Here is a 22,326-nt window from a genome sequence, read left to right on the forward strand (position 1 = left end):
AATTATATGAAAACTGTCATTAGCATCCCTTAGTTGGCAGTCACTAAAATTTACAGGCATTCTAAAAAAACACTGCTGCTGTCTGGGATGCTACAATTGCTTCCACATGTGAAAGGCAGTGAGGAACAGCCAGAAAGCCTGAAGTTTCAGTTGTGCTAGGCTAAAAATTGCCTATAGTATTTTTCAAAATAGCACTTACTGCATTTAGAAACCTGCTAAATTTTACAGTCAGAAGTATTTTTTAAGAAAAGCCCTTTCCGTATAGAAATTCCTAATTAGATTATATTATATAACATCACAATGAATACACTAATGAAAAAAGTCACGCTTAAGAAGTCCCATAAAGCTCTGGAAAACTACAAATGTCGTTTCTCTGTATTAACGACCATACCAAGAGCTTTCTGTTCCAATGGCAATTCCTTCACTGCTTCTACGAGGTTCCCAAGCCTTCCTAGCCCTTTCCCTTCCTCCTCCTCTATGTCGAGAGCTCCAGATGTCCTTTCTGTCCAGTTCTCCCATCTCGTTCACCTGGATTCTCATGCTCCTACTGTGCCTTGGCCTGTCTCTCCCCCTTTCTCTCTCTCCCCACAAGAAGACAAGAGTTGTGTAAATGCCCATCCTCCCATGCAACTCCATTCCCCCCCCACCCTGGTCTTCATCCCTCATTCTTATTTCTTTTCTTCAGACAGGAAGAGAAGTCGTTCACTCTGGCTTGTTCAGTTAAACACATGCAGGGCATTATTCTGAGCGAAAATTAGAGATATTTTTGCTTTTCTTTTTATTTAAAAATAATTTTAAAACTCTTTTCAAACTGAAGCATCAGTGATTATTATTTATATTGACCAGAACCCTGAGTTGAAAGCAGAAGCTACTCATTCTGCCGCAGTGAGGACAATGTCATTATCATACCTTTACATTCCTACAAACATAAAGCTCCAGATACTGTCCAGGAGTAGAAATGCTATAAAATAGTAAGGGTACTCTGAAAATCTTTTGTTGTTTTTCCTCTCCGTTGAGACAGAGCAAAGAATAAGCATCTACTGCTCATGAAGAACTCCTGGGGAAAGAGACATGGAACAACCGCTCACCTGGACAAACCCAGCAAACTGAGTGTCCTTGTCCTTATTCTGCAGCCCCGTTTGGAAAGCTGAAGTGGTCAACCTTACCTCTATTCACAGCTATCGACCATCCAGTGCATTCAGCGGGAAAAGGCAGTGGTATTTCTGAGAGAACTGGGAGAGACTGAATACCTCTGAAGGACTCCCTGACTTTCAATCCGCATGACCAAATGCCAAAAGGTCAGAGAAGCCGAAAGAGCCCGGCTTTGCTGTTATCTGAACGGCTGTCGGAACAAAGGGAAGAACTAGCTGGGCTGAGCATAAAAAACAAGCACCATAGACTCTTTAAGTGCTTTAGGGAATAATTGGGAGTGGAGCCAAGGAAGTAGCATTGGGCGACTTCCCATGGTTTTCAATGAGGCTGACGTCATCTGAATAGGGCTCTGCTTCTTGCACATTAGTGAAATTTTACTGTATGCTATTAGAGGGGAGAATCTGTTGGGGGCCACATAAGGTATAATACTATTTATTAGCTCCTTTTGCCTTTGGTTTTCTTTAAGACACCATATATGTTTTTAATTGTCATTTTTAGGAGCACAGAGGCCTTTCAGCATAGGCATCCTATCCATAAAAATGCAACAGTAATATCAGCAGGAGGTTTCATTGAAACTTTGAAACTTCGCCCATTCTTTTCTAATTATTATTTTTTTCTTGGTGCCTAAGAGCTTTAGCAGTACATGCTTACAGCTGGTTTTAACTATGCTTTTTATTTTAAAAGCTGAATTGTGAGCTTTAAAAATTCACAGTTAAATACTTTAAAATCAACCATAAATGTAAAGTCTCTGCATGACAAGTTTATTTGGGAAGGGAATGACTTTTTAAAACATAAAAGTTCTTATAACCCTCCACCTCTTTTCTTATCTTTCTGTCCATCAACTGAATCTTTCTCTTTTTTTAAAAAAATGCCTCACATTATTTCCTTAGTCCAATTTGTCTTCTTCTCTTTGGTCTACATTTCCCTCCTGAACACTGTCTTTTTTCTATCTTAGGAAATTCTCATACATTTGCATTAATAAGCTTTGTTTTTTATTGTGTAAAACTATTACACATTTATATACCTTATGCAAAATTCTGACAAAAATTGGCAATATAAGAAATAAAAAAGGAAGAAGGTGAATATTTAGGCTACTCTTTAATTACTATCACTTGGTTTAAATTACACACAATTTGCTTTGGTTGCAGGAAGTACAGTAAACTATGGCTCTGGATATTAATCTATACATGCCGCTCAGCACATACCACTGACTGCATTTGCTTCACCTAATTAATGACTTAGTCTACTTAAGTCAGCAGAGGACCAAATATTCAAATTTCCAGCAGAGCGAATTGAACAGTAAAGAACTTTAAAATGCTAACCTGACGCTACTGAAAATTTTCCAGCCATCATATACCATTCTTTAAAACAAATTCCTACAGAAACTATTAATTTATCAAAATCTAACAAATGATAAAGATAACCCCGAAATAAAAAAGATGCTATGACTTATGATGGAAGTTAATGTAAAAATAATGGGCACAGATTGATGCAGAACTACTGTCAAAGTAGCTGTGTTCATGTTATGCTCATGGCTATTTTCTTAATAGAACACAGAATAAAAGATACAGATGGAAAAGTCTCAGTTTTTCTATCTGCTTTAAAGTGCACAGTCTTCTTGACAATGTATTTTTGCATGTTTTCCCATTCTAGTTTGAAATGACCCATGCAATGAGGCTTTTAAGAGTTCTCTTAAGAGATTTATACAGTCTAACAGCACATAGACTATAGGAAACTTCTCCTGACATTAAGCCTATATTTTCCTTTCTGAATCTGATCCTGCAACTGCTAGTTAATCTGGTACCAGTCCAAGTAATTTCCCTATCTCAGTTGGCATGAGCAACCCTCCATATTCCTGGATTTCTGCTACATGTCCCCTTTCACTCCATTATTTCTTGTCAGCTCTTGAAATTCTGCTCATAAATCAGTCTTCTCTGTCCTCTCATTCATATCTCATCCTCTGACCTCTCGTTCTCACTAGAATGCTCTTTTCCAAACTTGTGAAACTTTCTAGTAAAACAGCGTATAGAATAGCGCACAGTGTTCAAGAGGATGTTCAGCCAAAACGTGAGAGAAAGAGGGTCTATTAGCGACTGTTCGTATCTCATGGCAGTTTGGCCAGTAGTTGACAACAGTTCAGATAAGCATAAGCAAGTAATCTTTTGAACTACTGGGACACTGCAGTCTTCTGATGTAGGAAAAAAAAAAGGTATCGAATCAGGTCTAGGGATTATTATTTTACTGGAAAATATATATTACTAATAGCTATACTAATGAGTAATCTCTACTGCCAGAAGAAGGATAACTTGCACATGTTTCAAAAAGCCACGACAGAGAAAATACATACCATATTTATTTCAACTTATTTTACAATTAAGAACATACCCTGTAGGAAAAAACAAAAGAAAAGCAGGAAAACAGAGAAGCAAATGACAGAACAGGCCTTCTGAAATCTTGCAGTAATAAAAGAGGAAAGGGTACTTAATCATTAAAGAATGTATTTTAGCTGTGACCTTTTTTCTTCTGGTTCATTACTGAAATAAAACATGATCGCTGAAAACATTTTTTAGTTTGGAATGCAGAACGGACTCAGTAAATTGAAGTATATAATATCCGTAATTTATTCTTTACTTGTTTTATAAATACAAAATTATAAAAAAATTAAAGTGTGAGCTTGTGTTCAACTTCTGCCTGATTGTCAAAAAATGATAGCACAAATCACAGGTAAAACCTTTCCTTGCTAATGAAATAAAATGCATTAGGTTAAGAATGTGATGATCTTTAATTAGAGTTTGTCTTTTTTTTTCCTCTCAATCTTGTGACAAAACCTGTAATGAAGATACAACTTCTTGCCTTATGAATAATTACTGTAGGTATACTGAATGAAAAGGAAATGCTGGATTATCTCTTTGCTCTCCCAAATCCTCTGGCTTGTAGCCATCCTAGGAAGGTGCTCAGAGATTCGCAAAGCACATACTCTTTACTACAAATTTAGTGGTAATGATGAGGCTCCAAACATCTGCCAGCCTTCAATTTATCCGCTGCAGGACACACGAACTATCTCAGGAAACAGGCAAACCTTCAAAACTAAAAGCTGAAAAGGGACTGACAGGGCAGCAGGCAAAACATACATAAGGAGAGGTGAGTCACATACGGCATTTGTGAAGTGAATTTCATTTTTGGAAATAGGTTATACTGCTAGCTTTAAAATAAATGTCCTCAGTTATTTTCAGAGAGTTTAGCTTATGAAGAAATAATTATGTTTGGATTATTTCCCAGAACACATTCTTCAAAACTTCACTTTGCTCTTGACATAAATTGAAAACAATAATATAGATATACTGTACACAGGCTTCAACATGGCATTAAAGAGGCACATTATCAATATGTTTAAAACATTTAGAAAGCTCAGTTTTGCATCTTTCTAACCGAATGACTAGATACTTATACTGCGTAATATCTGTTCCAATAAAATGGAGTATGTGAAATGTTTTGAATAATAGTTAATTTATGCTGAGGTAATGACAATGTAATATAAGTGAAATCTGTGCTAATAGGAAAAAAAGAAGCCCCTTCCAGCTATTTCTGTTACAATCAGCAGCAGTAATTTTCACTCCATCTCCCTCTCACTCACACAAAATATTACTTTAAGTGCATGTTAAAATGCTTCTTGCTGTTTTCAAAAACCAGTGACTAGTACCTGTCAGCCATATGGAGAAAAGCAAAATAAAGAGACACTAAAGAAGAAATGTTCATATACAAGACATATTTTTCATATTTTTGCAATAAAAAAGAGTGGTTGTGGTTAATGATGAGCTTTTTATATGGTCAAAATATTAAACTCACTTTGGGTAAGACTCCAGATTGTTCTGTCAAAAATGTATATGAAGTATCTAACACGTATATGAGAACTGGTCAAACAATTTATTCCAAATAACACTCAGAGTAGATTGAGACATCCTCTGGGCTATGAATCATTCACAAACTCATCCTAGTATTCCTTTGATGAATTAATTATCTGAAATATTTATCAAATAGGTTGGATGAAGACTTGCCAGCTAAATAAGTTATCTGCAGTTCTTCACAGTTGGTCATATATGTCATGTGGCAGTGCTTAGGTCTGTCTGGATGGCAAACTTTTTAATCACAAATATCCAAAATAATAAGTAAATCTCACACCTTCTTGTATGCCATTTTGAATCAAACAAAAAACCACCTGTGAGCCACAATTTGTTAAACTTCTGGGAACGGTGGATTTCTGTGACTATCTAAAGATTCTGAATTCTTATAAACATATAATAGCATGATCCAGGAACTATACAAAACCAGATCAGCACTTCTATTCATTAAAATATTCCCTATTTTCTACCTGACAACCTCTAATGCATTAATTAACTGGAGATAATATGGTCAATCATTAATCTAACTGTAGTTAGATTTTAACAGATTTTAACTTTGTACTTAGTTTTTAACAATGCTATAAGGATGGTTTTCGTCTTGACTTCTATGCACCAGATTATGATTTCTGATTCCTTGTCACAAATAGCTTGTATTACTTAGGGTAGGGGCTCACGGAAAGTTATTTTGTAGTAAAACAGGAGGCATAGGTAAAATGTTTCAGCTATTCCACAGCAAACACCTTCAGAATGCCCTTTCCCCTGAATGAGGACAAGCAAAATAGCCCACATTAATTTCAAAATTTCAAAATAAAAGCCTATATATTCAGCAATTACTGTGTGATAACTGACCTGATGCAATTTATTCTAACTCCGTATTGAATATTCTCATTTAAAGTGTCTCCTTCTGTATTCACTGCCCTCCGTAACAATTTTTATGTACAGAAATGAGCATCTTACCCTCAAAAAATCCCCATAATTCCCTTCTTGATCTACAGAGAGCTATCAAAACACAGCAACCGCAAATAAAGACTCTTCACTTTCCATTAACAGGAGAGGAGACTGAGCTCCCAAACTCAGTCTGGAAAGATATAAAATTGATTATACACACAGACACTCCCAGAGTGAAATGTAAGAATCTGTTTAGTTTTCTGCTGATAATCTCTTCACACATACAGAATATACTCACAGGCAAACAAAAACACTGTAAACTAATTGAGGTATTTTTCTAAAGAACTGGATATAAATTCAGAAAAAATAAAAAACTCTGTTTTGTATGCCTGGAAAACATTTAGCAGTGAAGGAGATGTAGAGCTCTTGACAAAAATCAACAGAATCCGTGTATACATTTCTCAAAGAAGAAAAAAGCCTTTAGCATATAAGCAAATAATTTCCATTCTGATCATATAAGCAAATAATTTCCATTTTGATTAAGGCTTTTTCTTGAATAACTCTTTTTGCTGTACAGATTACTTAAATTAATTTAGAAAGAAGAGGATACCAATACTACTCGCAGTTTCCTAGTTATTTCACAACTATCCATATCCATGTCTAACAATGACCATTCCTAGAGGGGAATCTAAGACCATCCCTTGTATGGAGGCAATTAAGCACAACCGAACGTGTAAGTGGCCAGTGCTGTGGGTACAATTCAATCAAGCAGATCCATAGGAGTGGTTTTGATATTCTTGTCACATCAAAGAAACAGAGCACAGAAAAAAAAAAGATCTAACAAGTTAAAAATGAAATAAGAATAAATAAGGAATAACTCCGAGCAAGAGCAAGAACAAGCACATGGTCGCAAGGGCTTGCATTACCTTGAAAGTGTTATATAGTGCTATTAGGATAGCATGTTAATTTTTTCCTCATAAATTTTCCAGGTTCAGCCACCAGGGAAAGGCTAGCATTTCAGCTCCCTTTGTTAAAGATATATCTATCTTGCTGGGTCTTGACAGCCCTATCATGTCAGCCCTCTGTAGTAGCAAAGAGTGTTTCAGCAAGAAGGGGGAGAAAAAAAATAAAAGAAAAAAAAGGAAAAAAAAAGAAGTGAAAACTGATGTGATCTACTCTGCTTCCTGTGGGCATATGTCACTATAGCAGATCCAGAGAGATGCTTTGTTATTCCTGTCAGATCAAAGAAAGAGATAACAGAAGAAAATATAATAGGAAAAATAAAACCCAGAAATGAGGGTAACTGAAAGCACTGCAAGACTACCACATCATTATGACTTCTCAAATCATTTAAATATGCTAAATATCAAGTCTCCACCAAAAAAATAAATATTGCACAGGCCATATGCTTTGTTTGCTGCCAGCAAAAGCATCCTACTAGGATTACTTTATGGGCACAGCACCTGACTGTCAAACACTAGCAATTTTAATCATTTTTCAATTTGCTGTGTGAGTTGCAAGCACGCTCAGGTATTTTGACAGGTGGCCGTTCAGAACAAATATCTGCACCCAGTAGCTTCATACCGGCTTGCTTTTCTGCACACTGACAATTCCTGTTGGAACGGAGGGGACGCAAGCTGCAGCGGAATGGGCAGCACACGCGCAGCAGAGCCACTGTTCCGCACAGCCCCCCTGGATTTGCAACCAAGAGCGAGCACAAGGAGAACAAAAAAAGTTAGCCTGAGGTACAGTGCAAACCAGTAACTGTGTAATATAATGTGCCACTTGGTTTTTTAAAACATTTCTTATCACAAACAAGTTGAACATCTAAAAAAAGCGGACAGAGAACCAGCAATAATTTTAAACTACAGAGAACCTGAAATATTACTTTTCTCTGAGGCTCAACACAAAATGTGCTTTTGATAGTCCATGTGATTAACTTATTATAGCCTAACTGAATGTTCCAACATTCCCAGTTAATTATTTTCAGCCTAATCTACAAGGCAGTACTAAAAATAATTTTAGCTCTTTTGTTGGTTTTCCAACAAGCTATACAACGATGCTGTTCTCTCTTCAGCCACAACACTCTGCATCATGCAAAAACAAGTTCTTAACATAAAAAAGACTATTTATTAACTTTGAGTGTCTGGATTTTGAGGTGTCTGGATGCTTGGCAATTGCAGAAAGCCCAACATTCTCCCAGGGATTTTAAGTTGGATAAGCAGAAATTGGGAAGAAAGAGGCCCCTAAAATCTCTAGTCACTTCGGGGGAATTAAGCCCGAAGAGTTTCTATTGATCAGTGTATGGAATTATATTTTCCTAAAGAAACGGACTAATAACACAGGAGCATCATAACAGACCATGTTTCAGATACTGGTCTTTATACATCTGCATTCTTAGCTTCAACCCTCTGAAGTCAGCTGAATTTGTGTAGAGGAAAGGATTTGGATTATGATGTAAACTAACAGTAAAGACAATTCCAAATAACATCTGATGTCCAACGTAACTACTGTTTACATATTAAAAAGAGATACAGGCTTTGTACCAGGGATGTTCTGTCATGTTTCTCCACAGGAGAAGACTGTCATGGTAAAGTTCATTATCAATTACTGCTTTACAAGTGCGAGACGAGTTAAGCTGTCATAATTTTCTCAACCAGAGATCCTCTGCTGTCAAAGAATGTCAATTTTTAATCTGACAAAAGGAAGAAAATTATCTGTTATTCTGACCTCTAATTTCTTGACATTTTAATGCTGTAATTGCTGTGGTTAGTGCTGCAACCATGATTTCACCTGTCAAGTAAGAATGAATCAATATCCTTAAGGTGTTCTTTGAATTTGAGTTTTCACCTGACTGCTTTTTCTTCAAAAAATGACTAATTTACAAATGAGAAAATACAAAAGGTGGCAATGAAAAATAAAAGAATAATTAATATGGGGGCTGAAAAATATTTATCCTTTGCTACATATTTTTTCTCCTCCCTATTATAATATGAAAACAATTTTGGAATGTACAGAATAAGAAGCCACTAGAAGTGATAGAATTGAAGAGCTTCCAAATTTCTGATCAGAAATGACCTAAACAAATTTATGTTTAGACATTCTGTACAGCAAGACTTGCATTCTGATCTCATCACTATTTGAAATATATTAAGGTGATTACATATTTTGTGGCATCAAAAAATCACAAAGTTTTTGAAATCTCAAAATCAGTATGTTTAAATGAAATCAGTATATTTGGATGTATCAGTATATCCATCTAATACAGCTCTTAAGTTCCCAAAGACCTATTACAGGGACAGAAACATCTGATTTTATACACTCTGGTAACCTAAAATATAATGCTATTGCAGCATTCCAGTTTTACCCTTTGGGAAATTGCAAAATAGAAAATGAAAGGATAACTTCTTAGGAGGCCAGAGAGATTCTCTTATACTGAATAGTTCAAAAAGAAAATGCACAGGACATTTTTCCAGTGTTAGATGGATGATAATTCTTAAGGGGCTCCCTGCGCAGCCTGTGCACGTGAGAAAGAAGTAACTAATGGGAGGGATGAACTATCCCACCATTGAATCTATTTTTGTTTCAGACAGATAGCTACTGCAGTTACTCTAACACCACTCTAAACAGAAAGCTAAGAACAATATATTCCTCTGTTCCTCTGTGTTTAAGTGAGGTGTTCAAGGAATGGGTGGAAGTGAAAAGGCCATGGATTAGTGTGAATAGGCCACTGGGAACTGCATTTTTAAATGATGTGTTTCAGTAAGCGTTGGAGCCTTATTTCATCTGACAGGTTCTACTGGGACTCAGCTCAGTATGAAATTATGGCCACAGTTTGAGGAGGCTACCAGTTTATTTGACTTCATTGGTCTGATAGTGGCTGCTACTGATAAAGTTGCATTGATTTGCTTATAATCATTTATTGAGAACATCCAATATATGTTTCAGTCTACTTAGAAAATAAGTATCAAGAGTATTTTGATATTGAGATATAAGATTTCCTGGACAATTGCAAATCTCAATTCATTTTAAGTTACAGTGTTTCCCAGTTAAAATGCCAGGCACCAACACCTACCACTGTAAAACATACCGAACAATTGTAATCATTATTTTTAAAGCTGCTGGTGTGTCTATATTGACATTTCTGCATTTCTAAGTGGTCTTCATAGGTTATTTTTTTTTTCTTTTTGCTTATAATTTATTCTCTGGAATATCTAGTACAAGCAACAAAAAAAAACAATGAAAAATTATGCAAACAAAACAGACTAAATAGAACAGACTATAATGGAAACATGACATCCAAATACCTGATCTTCTAGATCATCTAGATGTCAAAAGCTTCACTACTGGCCAGAGAATGTCTGCTAGTTTCATAAACAGAGTTCAGAGAAATGAAAAAGGCACTAAATCTGCCTATGTATACACAACCATGCTGAGAGTTCTGATTAAAAATGATTTAAAAGCATTTTTTTAAATCTGTTTATACCAAACCACAGACCACCAATGTTTGAACTCTCTTGGAGGAGAAAAAAAGCATATTATTTCTATATACAAACATACAATTTTAGAAATCTCTCTATAACAAAAATTAAGAGGACCCATTTTTTACTACACATTTGGTCTTCTCATCACTAAAAATGAATTTTATTTATCTAACTAGTGGAAGTGAAGATAAAATTGTGCTTTTAGAATTTTATACAGTTCAAATAAAAGCATAAGAAGAGGTTTATATGCTACTGACTGACAGGGTATGGGCTAAATGTACAAGTGAGTGAACAAAAACATCTCCACAAATTTCTTGAAATTTCTGATGACAAGTTGTGCATGTAAGTAGAGCCACAGGAGACCTGAAGAGTCTCATCATGTCATAAGACGTTAAATAAGGTGCACAGATAGACAGATAGGCCTCAATCCTACAAGCTGCCCTGTGGGAGCAGACCCTTAAAGTCAAGACATAGGAGTCTGCCCATGCAAATCAGGCCCTTAAGCCATGCAAATCCCTTATATTCATGGTTCTTGACACCTGTTTTATACTTTAGAAAACATCGTTCCTTTGTGTAAACAGTTTTGTACCTTATTGACTCTTCTCCATCTGAGAGTCTTTCAATCCAGAAAACAATTATGTAGATGTTAACATTAAACTTTTGAGTCATTGGCATCAATGCAATTCATTTCATTCTCAAAAACAAGGAAGTACTAACTGTTTACAAAATATAAGCTTTATAGTGCATGTTGTGAAGATCCAGCCATAACAATCTACTGGTCTGATTTTTTTTAGTTCTTCTGCCCCTGATAAGGCATAAAAAGTAGAAAGATGCACAAAATGCACTACTGAAAAAAACAAGACAAAACCCAAAATCTAGCTGAATACAAATGCTTTTTAGAACGCATATCTTTCTAAAATTTGTAGATTCACATCTCCAAGGTTTAAAAACAAACAAACAAACAATAACCCATCGCCTGGCAATGTATAATTGTTACTGTTTTGCATACAGCAGATGGTAGCTATCTGGGGGAATGGAAGATTGTGTGTACAGCTTCATCACAGCAGTACTCATCTAGCAGCTGTTGCTTCTTCACACTTTTCACCTAATTTCAATTGTTTTATCCAGTGAATGGATTATATTAGAGAAATAATTATTCAAATTAATAGTCTTACTAAAAACAAACACGGTGACTGAAATAAAACATATATCAGGATAGTAAAATTTTTCTTGACATTTACTCATAAAATTTAAAACACACTTGTATATATATGCATATATAAATATTATACACCCATATATACACAAACATACATATCTGTATGCACACAATCCAACGATTAGAGAACATTTTCCATTTTAGTGACATTGTGACTATACTTTACATAATTAACACCAAAGTAATTGAATCATTTCTATTTTCCATCTATTCCATTTCTATTCTAATTCAGATACACAGTCTCTCCTACATTTCCTGACTGAAAGGTTAGAATTTTTCGCTATGACTATGACACAATTTTTTGTTTAAGATTTTCAGCTCTACTAAGTGAATTCATTAAGAGTAAATTATAAAAAGTAGCAGAATATATATTACAGAATACACATTACACTGCAATTTCCCATATCATAGCTGCCCATTAAATATATTAGTAATTTCAAGCAAACAATATACTGTAGGACATCTGTTTTATCACTAGCTTATTAATACTTCTGAAGTCACCTAGGACCTAAGTTCTGAATCAAATCACACACTACAATTTTTTCCAGCAGTGAAAGATGGAAAAAGTACCAATTCTTGTGAGAAGACAGCAGTTTTCAGAATGAAATGGCAGTAAACACCTACCTCCCTGAGGACAGGATCAGTGATACTGTCCAGGTTCACAGAGCCTTCATACGTTAGGTAGTGGAAAACGTTGAGTGCGCGCACTGCTTCTGGTCCTCGTTGCTTGTAGCCAAATATAAGGTCAATCCACTGATGAAGCTGACATGATACAAACTCACTTTCCAGGGCCTGCAAGTGAAATTCAGAGTTAGGCAGTAAATTCCAACTCGCAATTTCATGGCTAAATTATGTCTTATCTTCTCCTATTAACTGAAGAAACATAATGGACATGATTATATTTCTTGTTTAGGTTTATCCAATGTATTTGAAATCCTTTAAACATTAAAAAGTATATATAATTATACTAGGAGAAAAACTAAAAACATATTCTTCATGTTTTATTCAGCTTTATAGCAAGGTAATTTTTTCTTCTCAGCTACTGGGTTTCTCCTAGCTGCAAGGGTTTTAATTATTAGTTCTTGGAGTTGACAAGTAAGCTAGGTAATTTGTCAGAAAAATTGATGGAAATGAGAAAACAATTTCAAAAACCCAATCCTCCAAATCATTTTCCAACTAGTTCTAATTAGTCTTAAATATAAAATGGTAACTTAAGGATTAAAAAGCTCTATTAGCAAAATTAAATTCTGAACCCTGTATGAATTGTGACTTACTGAGTAATTTCTCAAAGTCAAAAAGCATTTTTCACACTTATTTTTGATATTAGGTTGGTTTACTAGAGAAAAGATAGGCCATGACTAGCTAGTTTAAAAATGAATTCAAAGATTTCTATTCCTTTGCTCAGCATATGGAAAGAAGTTAATTCTAGCCAGAGGAGATCATGACAGTATTACCATTGAGTCTGATCCAAACAATCTGCCTTTATTAGACATTATTGGCTGCATTATTAGATATCACTGCCTGAACCGGATTATTCAAAGGCTGACAGCATTATACAGTTTCTCCTTACTCCTCTACCAGACTACCTGTCCTAGTTTTCTACAAGCCTGTACCTGGATACACAAATAATTTCCCTATAAAGACTCTCAGAATGTATTTAAGTGGACTGTGTTACATTAATGGATTTGTTTATCATGCATCATTTTTAATAATAATTAAAGCAAATGCATACCTTTTAATGTATATAAGTTGATGCAATTTTTATTCAGTTGCAACATTGCCAAAAACAATTCAAGTGAAACCATAAGTCACATTAAAAAGCTCAGTAAGTCTCCATCTTATCTATTGGGGCTCAGGCTTCGATAAATGTCATTCTTAGTTGGCCCCATGACCCTGGGGCACTTCTGAGCAGGGCTGCTGCAGAGCACCCTTGCGCAGGACGGCAAGGCATGCCAAGGTGGTGTCTGGGCACACTCATTTCATCTTCCCTAAAACAACCTTAAGAGAAGGACTGTGATAAATGGGAACTGATATCAAAATGAAGATTCTTGTTCTATTATCAAGGTTTTTACGTGTGTCCTTGCCTGAACTACATCACAGTCCTAGTCTTGCACTGTGTCATATACCCAGTGCCCCTCAGCTCAGGGAGAGTTAGATCTGGGAACTAACTTCCCATCAGTTTGCTTGAACACATAAAATTAAGCTATTAGTAGACTGATCTTGCTTGATTAACAGACCTTTTGTTACTGCAGTAGTTTAGATTCCTTCTGACTATAGAGCTTTGTGTTTGTAGAACAGAGGATCCCTTTGTGCCCGCACACAGAAGCAGCTTCAGAAGCACAGGAAGATGACTGCGTACAGTGAAGCACAGTCATGATTTACACTGATCTCACTTTTAAAATTTATATAGAATTCGGTGCCGCATCAATACTTTCTAGTTATGAGCACCAGAGAACAGAAAATTAGGTGGTGTGGGGACAGCATACTTCATGAATTTTATTACAGCCTTTATTATTGAGCATATCAAACATGTTATAACTTATTCCAAAAGAAGAAAGGAAATCTGAAAGGTCTTGTGAAGAGGTATACAAAGTAGTGTTCAGCAATACTAATTTGCTAAGTACCTCTAGGTACTACTTCTCGCATGGTAACACACTGGTATGAAAATTGTTTCTTCTGATCATAGCTAGAATTCAACAAAGTGCACTGTTATCTGGCTAGTTCTTAAAGTGAAGCTATTTATTCACCATTCATTTAGGAGAAATTTGGGCTCCTATGTTGATGTTTCTGGAAAATAAAATCAGCATTAAGACAATTTACTATGTAAACATGCATGTCAAGTCTACCATTACTCACTGCAGGCAGAAAGAGTTGGCAGCAACCCTCTATATTATATTATCTGATACTTCTCATTCTCAAAGATTTGTGTGGTTTATTTTTTTTCTTTTCCGAGAAATTCTAGCATATTGTCACTACTCAAAAGGAAATCCTTTCCAGCTAGGACAGGGTTTCATATCTGTTCCAGGAAAGTTTAAGCTTTGCAGGGAGATAAACTTTGGTTGGTTGGTTTTTTCATTTTACTCATTTACATTGCAAAGAGCAGTTTCAAGACACCTGCAGAAATAATCATCAGCCGTTAGGCTGAGTGATGCAGTAACCATCAGGAGCAGCCCCCCACCTGCACATCGCACCACCGGGGCAGCAGCACGCAGGGCAGCCTCTCCCGGCTGCTCCCCTGATCAGTCATTCCCAGTACATTTTCCCTCCAACACTCCACTTGAAAGTGCAACTCTCTCTGGCATGCAAGAAAACTCAGCCCTGTTCTGCCCATCCCAGGGAATGCTATTCCTGAGCAACATGGATGGGGAGGATCAGTCTTAATCGTTGTGCCTCAGTTTTCAAGGGTTTAAGTTCAGCAGACTACAAGGTGCTAAAAAAATATGTTGCAGAGAACCATGTAACACCATAGGACATCATATGCAATTGTGACTAATAGTATTTAAATAGCATTAATACTATTTAATAGTAAATACTATTCAAAAGTAAATACTATTCAAAATACTATTTAGCTTCAAAGCATGTCTCCCAATAAATTAAGAAATGCCAGATTCTTCATTATAGTGCAGAGAGTGCATATAACATGATATAGTCAATAACTACATGATCTCACATTAACTTTTCTATAGGACTTTTATCTCATTCAGCATGCAGGATGTTAGCATGCAAGGATAAAATTAAGTGTGCCAAGGCCACCATAAATAAAGCATTTCTTAACTTTTAAATGCTCGATTTTTAATGTTCTTTTATAAGTAATTAAATTTAAAATACAATTTAAAGCCTGTCGTCTTTCCAACATCTGTCTCGGACCAACTTACCGCTGGCAGTCTAACTGTTCCCTTCCTTCTCTGAGTTCTGCATATTTATAAGCATTTTTTTTGCACCCATACCTATTATTTATTTGTTAATAAAGTAATTCATGGAGAAAAATGTTAGTTTTTTTGTTTTGGTCAAAAAGACCACCTTTACTTCTAGAGTATGCAGAAGATTTCAGGAAAATGACTAAATTTTTAGACAGATGCAGATGCTATTTAAAAGTAGGACAGTAAAAGTTGTAAAAATTAATGCTTGGGTCAAATCAGCATATTTCACACATTATCTTCTCTAACACCCTCTTCCCCCTTTAGGAAAGTTGAATGTCTACATTATGTTTCCCTGAAACAGTTTGAACTTGCATGACCAGCCTTTACTCAGCAGCTTGTCATTCCAGGGAAGGTCGTACTGACACTGGCAGTTTTGGAGAACTTCTACTTCACACAGTTGAACTGTTCTTTAATAACTTCCTAAATAAATGAGCTATTTTTTAACAGCAGCATATCATGTCTTCTGTCTCCAGTTCTTTAAGCAGGTTGATTGTACTGTGTAAGTCCATGCTTCTTTAAAGGTCTGTAGGCTGAAATGCAATAAAGGATTTGGGGAAATTTCCACAGGTTGAACTTGATTCTTTTGAACTAAAAAATTCAGAATTCTACACAAAATGGGAAATCCCCAAAATTATTGTCAGTACGGCTGGGCCTGAGTTATAGGGTGCACACAGAGATGGGCCACTGAAAGGCTGCCAAGTCCTACACAGCCCTTGGTGGGGAACAGGCTCCTGATCTGTGCTTTCCAACCTGGACTTGGCTGAGTCAGGAGAAAGCTCCTGCCGCTGACTTGAGGGCTGCTACCTGGCTTGCCGGTACCGCTCACAAGCACTTCTGTTATGCTATTCATGCGATTCGATACTTATAGGATCCTCGCCCTAATTTGCTTTAATGCACAGACTGCTCCCTCTCTATTTAAGTACCTCCCAAAAATTTATGAGCTGTTCACTGTCAACAGGATATGATTTGGTTTCTCAAGGATATGCAGGCTCAGTAAGGAATGGGGTGAGGGAATTTTCTGCGCAAAAAAATAATTTGTAGGTACAGTAGCAACAGCATACAGAAAAAGACAATAATAACATCTTTAAAATAGGCTGGTTATTGCCTTGCAAAACAGAGTTTTGAGAACATTGGGCTTTAAAATATTTTGGGGGCTTTTAACTTTTGGGGCATATTTTCAATCTGAAATTTAAGAAAATAAAAAACCCATTAAATTATATAAATATATATTATTATTTCAGGCTTTTAGTAGAGTCTTACTGTTAAATAGAAATGAGCTAATATCTTCCTTGCTTTCTATTTTAATTAAAATATACAGAAAAAAATAGAGTTATATTTTGGCACTCTCAAACTGAACTTGGTTGGACTACTGTTATATATTATGACTGCTTCGTTTTCAAATTGTAATATTCAAGTCACGGTACTTTTTCATAGTTCTCGTTTTGAGTAAGGAATCTCTTATGTTATTATTTTAAATGTAAGATGACTTGCACTGTCAATACTCAACTGTAAGCAGTTTTAGGTGTCCAGTGGAAGGCAAATAAATATTTTAAAGTGAAGGTAGTGTGTTTTCGGTGTGTCTGCATGCAAGTGTAAGCACATGCATTCCACAGGTTGAAAATTTGATCTCAAACTGTTATAAAATATAAATATGTATTAGTAAGTTTATACACACACATGTGTATATATATATATATGTGTATGTATGTATGTAAAATAATTAAATTAAAGGTAATACTAGCCAAGTTACCATTAGACAGTGTTAAGTACTCCAGCTATTTTCAATTTTACTTATGGAGAAAATACAGGAATTTCATATATCGCTCCTCAGTAACACTAACCTTTTAAGCTATGAACAGCTGAAAATCTTGTCTAAAGAACTTAAAACTTAAAACTCTTCCCCCCCCAAAATGCCAAGCTTTGTTAAGTATGAATGCTGCACACTTTACTCTCCTTCAATTCCAATTTGGTGCTAAAATTATTTTTACAGAAATTTCAGGAGGAGGCATTCATTTTTTATTTTAATGCACAGCATATATTGTGTAAAGAAACCCATGGGATAGGGCCCTGGAAGGAAGAGGGGTCCAAGAAAGCTGGTTAATATTCAAAGATCACCTCCTCCAAGATCAAGAATGGTGCATCCCAATGAGCAAGAAGTCAAGCAAAGAGGGCAGGAGACCTGCATGGATGAACAAGGACCTCCTGGCAAAACTCAAACAGAAGAAAGTGTACGGAAGGAGGAAGCAGGGACAGGCTGCTTGGCAGGAATATAGGGATGTCATCCGAGTATGCAGGGATGGGACTAGGAAGGCCAAGGCCCATTTGGAGTTGAATCTGGCAAGGGATGTCAAGGACAGCAGGAAGGGCTTTTTAAATACAAAGGAATACAACTGCTGAATGGGGCAGGAGCCCTGGTGACAAAGGATACAGAGAAGGCAGAGATACTGAATGCCTTCTTTGCTTCAGTCTTCACTGCTAAGACCGGCCCTCAGGAATCCCAGGCCCTAGACCAGGGACAAAGTCTGGAGAAAGGAAGACTTTCCCTCAGTGGAAGAGAATCGATCTGGCATCACTTAAGCCAACTTGACATCCACAAGTCTGTTGGCTCTCATGGGATGCACCCACAAGTGCTGAGGGATCTGGCAGATATCATTGTTGGGCCCCTGTCAATGATCTTTGAAAGGACATGGAGAACAGGACAGATGCCTGAGGACTAGAAGAAAGCCAATGTCACTCCAGTCTTCAGAAAGGGTGAGGAGGAGGACCCAGGGAACAACAGGCCAGTCAGCCTCCCCTCGATCCCTGGAAAGGTGGTGGAGCAGCTCATCCTGGATGCCATCTCTGAGCATCTGAAGGATAAGAAGGTCATTGGGAGAAGTCAGCATGGATTCACAGAGGGGAAACCATGTTTAACCAACTGGATAGCCTTCTCTGATGGGATGACTGGCTGGGTAGATGAGGGGAGAGCAATGGATGCTGTCTACCTTGCCTTCAGGAAGGCTTTTGACATTGTCTCCTATAACATCCTCCTTGGCAAGCCCAGGAAGTGTGGGCTAGATGAGTGGACAGTGAGGTGGACTGAGAACTGGATGAATGGCAGAGCTCAGAGGGTTGTGTTCAGTGGTGCGAAGTCTAGTTGGAGGCCTGTAGCTAGCAGTGTCCTCCAGGGGTCAATACAAGGTCCAATCCTGTTCAACTTAGTTGTCAGTGACCTGGATGAAGGGACAGAGTGCACCCTCAGCAAGTTTGTTGATGACACAAAACTGGGAGGAGTGGCTGATACACTTGAGGGCAGTGCTGCCATTCAGAGGGACCTTGACAGTCTGGAGAGGTGGGCAGAGAGGAACCTCATGAAGTTTAACAAAGGGGAGTGCAGGGTCCTGCAACTAGACAGTAGTAACCCCTTGCACCAGTACAGCCTGGGGGCTGACCTGCTGGAAAGCAGCTCTGCAGAGAAGGATGGAGGGGTCTTGGTGGACAAGTTGTCCATGAGTCAGCAATGTGCTTCTGTGGCCAAGAAGGCCAATGGCATCTTGTGTTGCATTAGGAAGAATGTTGCCAGCAGTGAGTAGCTCTGGTGAGTCCACATCTGGAGTGCTGTGTCCAGTTCTGGGCTCCCCAATACAAGAGAGACATGGAGTTACTGGAGTCAGTGCAGCAAAGGGCTACTAAGATGATCAAGAGACTGAAGCATCTCTCCTATGAGAAAAGGCTGAGAGAGCTGGGCCTGTTCAGCCTGGAGAAGAGAAGACTGAGGGAGGACCTTATCTGTGTGTATAAATATCTGAAGGGAGGGTGTAAAGAGGATGGGGTCAGACTCTTCTCAGTGGTGCCCAGCAACATGACAAGAGGCAATGGGCACAAACTGAAACACAGGAAGTTCCATCTGAACATGAGAAAAAACTTCTTTACTGTGAGGGTGACAGAACACTGGAACAGGTTGCCCAGAGCAGTTGTGGAGTCTCCTTCCTTGGAGATGTCCAAAAGCTGTCTGGAGAGGGTTCTGGGCAATGTGCTCTAGGTGATGCTGCTTGAGCACGGGGGGTTAGACTAGATGATCTCCAGAGGTCCCTTCCAACCTCAATGAATCTGTGATTCTGCGAAAGTACCAAGAGTTCTGAATTTATAAAATCTGCTATTCCAACATCCTTCTAATACATAGGAAGGAGTTAAACAACTATTTAGCTATTTTTAATACTATCTTTTTATACATCATGATTGAAAGTTAACGTAAATCCCATTCTCTTTCACCTCTGGCTTACTTAACCTGCTCACAAGGACTTAACTGTTACTTCAGCACTGCAGGCTCTCAGATATGCTGAGTTGATTCACCAGGAGGAAGAACAGGGACAGAGAGAAACCTCATTAATGCTATCAAGGCTGAGGAGTATTTTGTATTACCCAAGAAGAGAAAAGATCTGATGCTGCCCCGACTTGTTTTCCTTTCCCTCCAAAGCTACATGCTGTCTGTTTCTCCAATTCCCACTACAGTAGGGGTTCTTGCTATTAATGTATACTATAAGATAGTAAACTATAAGCTATATATAGATATATACAGAGATGTAGATTTAGCATATGTATATAGTATATATTACTATGCACAGCTATAATATAAGCTAGCTCTTAACTACTATATTAACTCATTTCTTGTTATTAACTTAAATTTGGTATGTTTAAAATATTTCTTTATAAGTACTCCAAGATATTTTGGTTTTGCAGATCTGCTGTAATAAAGCATTGGCTACTTCACTGTCTTGGCCTACAATCTGGGTTTTTCTTGTTTCTTTTCTCACATATGCACACCTAAGTAGCCAGGAATTGTGCAGATTCTCCCAGCCTAGTATTTCAAGGACTCATTTGCCATTTCTTGGACTGATTATCAGAGTAAATTCTTTATCTCTTGCCACAAAATAAAACAGGAAACAGTGAAATCTGAATTTCATTTTGTTTGTTTAAACAAAACAATCTTTTAAAAGTGAAGCTGAAGCGCATTCTGCAGATTTGGGTTGTTTAGGGATGTTTGCAGGGAAACTGATCCTTTACATATGCAACTTATGATGTAAGTAGATTCTTCTGCAGTATTGAAAGCTTAAAAGAAAAATTTGCTGCAATTTCCAAATTGAACTTTTTTATGAGCTGTGGATGAATTTAATTGCATTAAGAACAAATGCAATTGTTCTTGCAAATACACAAAATAAAATCAAACAAACTACTACTGATAAAGTAAAATAAAATCATATCTACTGCTTCTCTGGTAAAAAAGGAATGTCAACTGCTGCTGAATGGTGAGGAAAAAAGATGAATCTTCCAGAACCTTACAGCATGGAGATTTAATAATATATGTATCTAATGACTATTCAAGAAGCTTTTTAATTATGAAATACTATGCATGCTTCTGAGTAGCCAGGGAACAGTATAAAATATATAATTGGGGGCAAAGAGTGTAAATAAATCACTTCATAGAAAGAAAGAAAATTCAGTCTTAATAACAGAGTTATCTAATAGTGATAAAATATGTATTACAAAAGCAGGACACCATTTAGACTCTCAAAAATATAATTTATAGTGAATGCATCTTACTCAACACTGTAATTTGTAATTTAATACGTGCATAAGCCATAATCAAAGTATCATTATAATTAACTCTGAATTACACAATATTGCATCTTTTGTTTCCAAACTAAAGAACACTTATTATAAAAGCTCTGCTTCAGTGTTTCACAGTGGTGTTCCCTGCCTTGATTTAGCATGCTTGACTTACTGACTGACTATGTTCTATTTCTGGCTCTCAGGGCTGCTCTAAGTCTGTGGGGATTGAGAGGCTGAGTAGGACTACAGATGCACATCTGCGGAAGGTTTTATGCGTGTTTTTTTCTTTTTTTTTTTCCTGGTAAACTGGGAGATTATGATTGATGAGCCCAGCATTAGGGTAATGTTATCAGGGACCCTTTCTGCCTCTGTCCTTTCTGACATCACCGAGGTCAGACCATAATCATGTTAGCATTGAACATAGGGCTTTATTAATGTTTCATGAGTAAGTCCGGCATAATCAGTCTAGCTTTCTATGGATAAATAAAACTGCTAAAACAATCCCTGATTTCAGGCTCTAAATAAGTCTAATTTTCATGAGTTTAATGGAATCTCTTTTGATGGAAAATCATTTTCATTTCTATTTCTGTGTTTACTTGGGAGTGTAAAATACTGAACCAAGCAATCAAAGCAGTCCCAAGAAAACATTTTTTTAGTTTGAACACAATTTTAGTAAAGTGTGTTAACTACTTGGTTAAATTGTTATGTCAATTTATGTCATTATGTCTTTATAATGTTTTCTATGGCTATTCCCTGCTTGCTTTGCTAAGTCTCAGTATGCTGCAATTCTTGCTGTTATTTAAAGAAAATGTTTACATTTATAATTGTATAAGTAGGCTGTATATAAGGATTTGTATTTATTCCCATATAAAATTATACATCATGTGTGACTGCAGCAAGCAAAAAATACACACGAAGACATCAGTATATTGTCAGCTAGGAAAACAAGAGCCCCTTCTGTGGTACCGCATAGGATGCTTTTCAGTGAAAGGAAATGACTACCACTGATTTCATTAGACAACGGATCAGGTTCACGCTTGAAATAGTCTTCCTTTTTCTGCGACTTTCCTGTAAACGTGTTCTCTACTTGCTTTGCTAAGCCATGTGGAAATTCCCAATGCGCACACACTTGCTGTTTTACATCTCAGCACCACACCCATGCAATTTTTTTTTCT

At 36.9% G+C, this 22,326-nt stretch overlaps 1 protein-coding gene across 4 annotated transcripts in view; it reads right to left on the reverse strand.

Annotated features, from left to right (window-relative positions):
• The window catches only part of NBEA (neurobeachin), a 533,052-nt gene that overhangs the window by 34,850 nt on the left and 475,876 nt on the right, over positions 1 to 22,326 (reverse strand). For all 4 annotated transcript variants that reach the window (XM_064504927.1, XM_064504930.1, XM_064504928.1 and 1 more), the window contains one exon: positions 12,267 to 12,434. In XM_064504927.1, coding sequence (XP_064360997.1) covers positions 12,267 to 12,434 — 168 coding nt within the window. The remainder of the gene's footprint in view (positions 1 to 12,266; positions 12,435 to 22,326) is intronic.

This window comes from Dromaius novaehollandiae, chromosome 1 (genome assembly GCF_036370855.1).
Source record: "Dromaius novaehollandiae isolate bDroNov1 chromosome 1, bDroNov1.hap1, whole genome shotgun sequence".
In the NCBI taxonomy this organism is placed as follows: Eukaryota; Metazoa; Chordata; class Aves; order Casuariiformes; family Dromaiidae; genus Dromaius; species Dromaius novaehollandiae.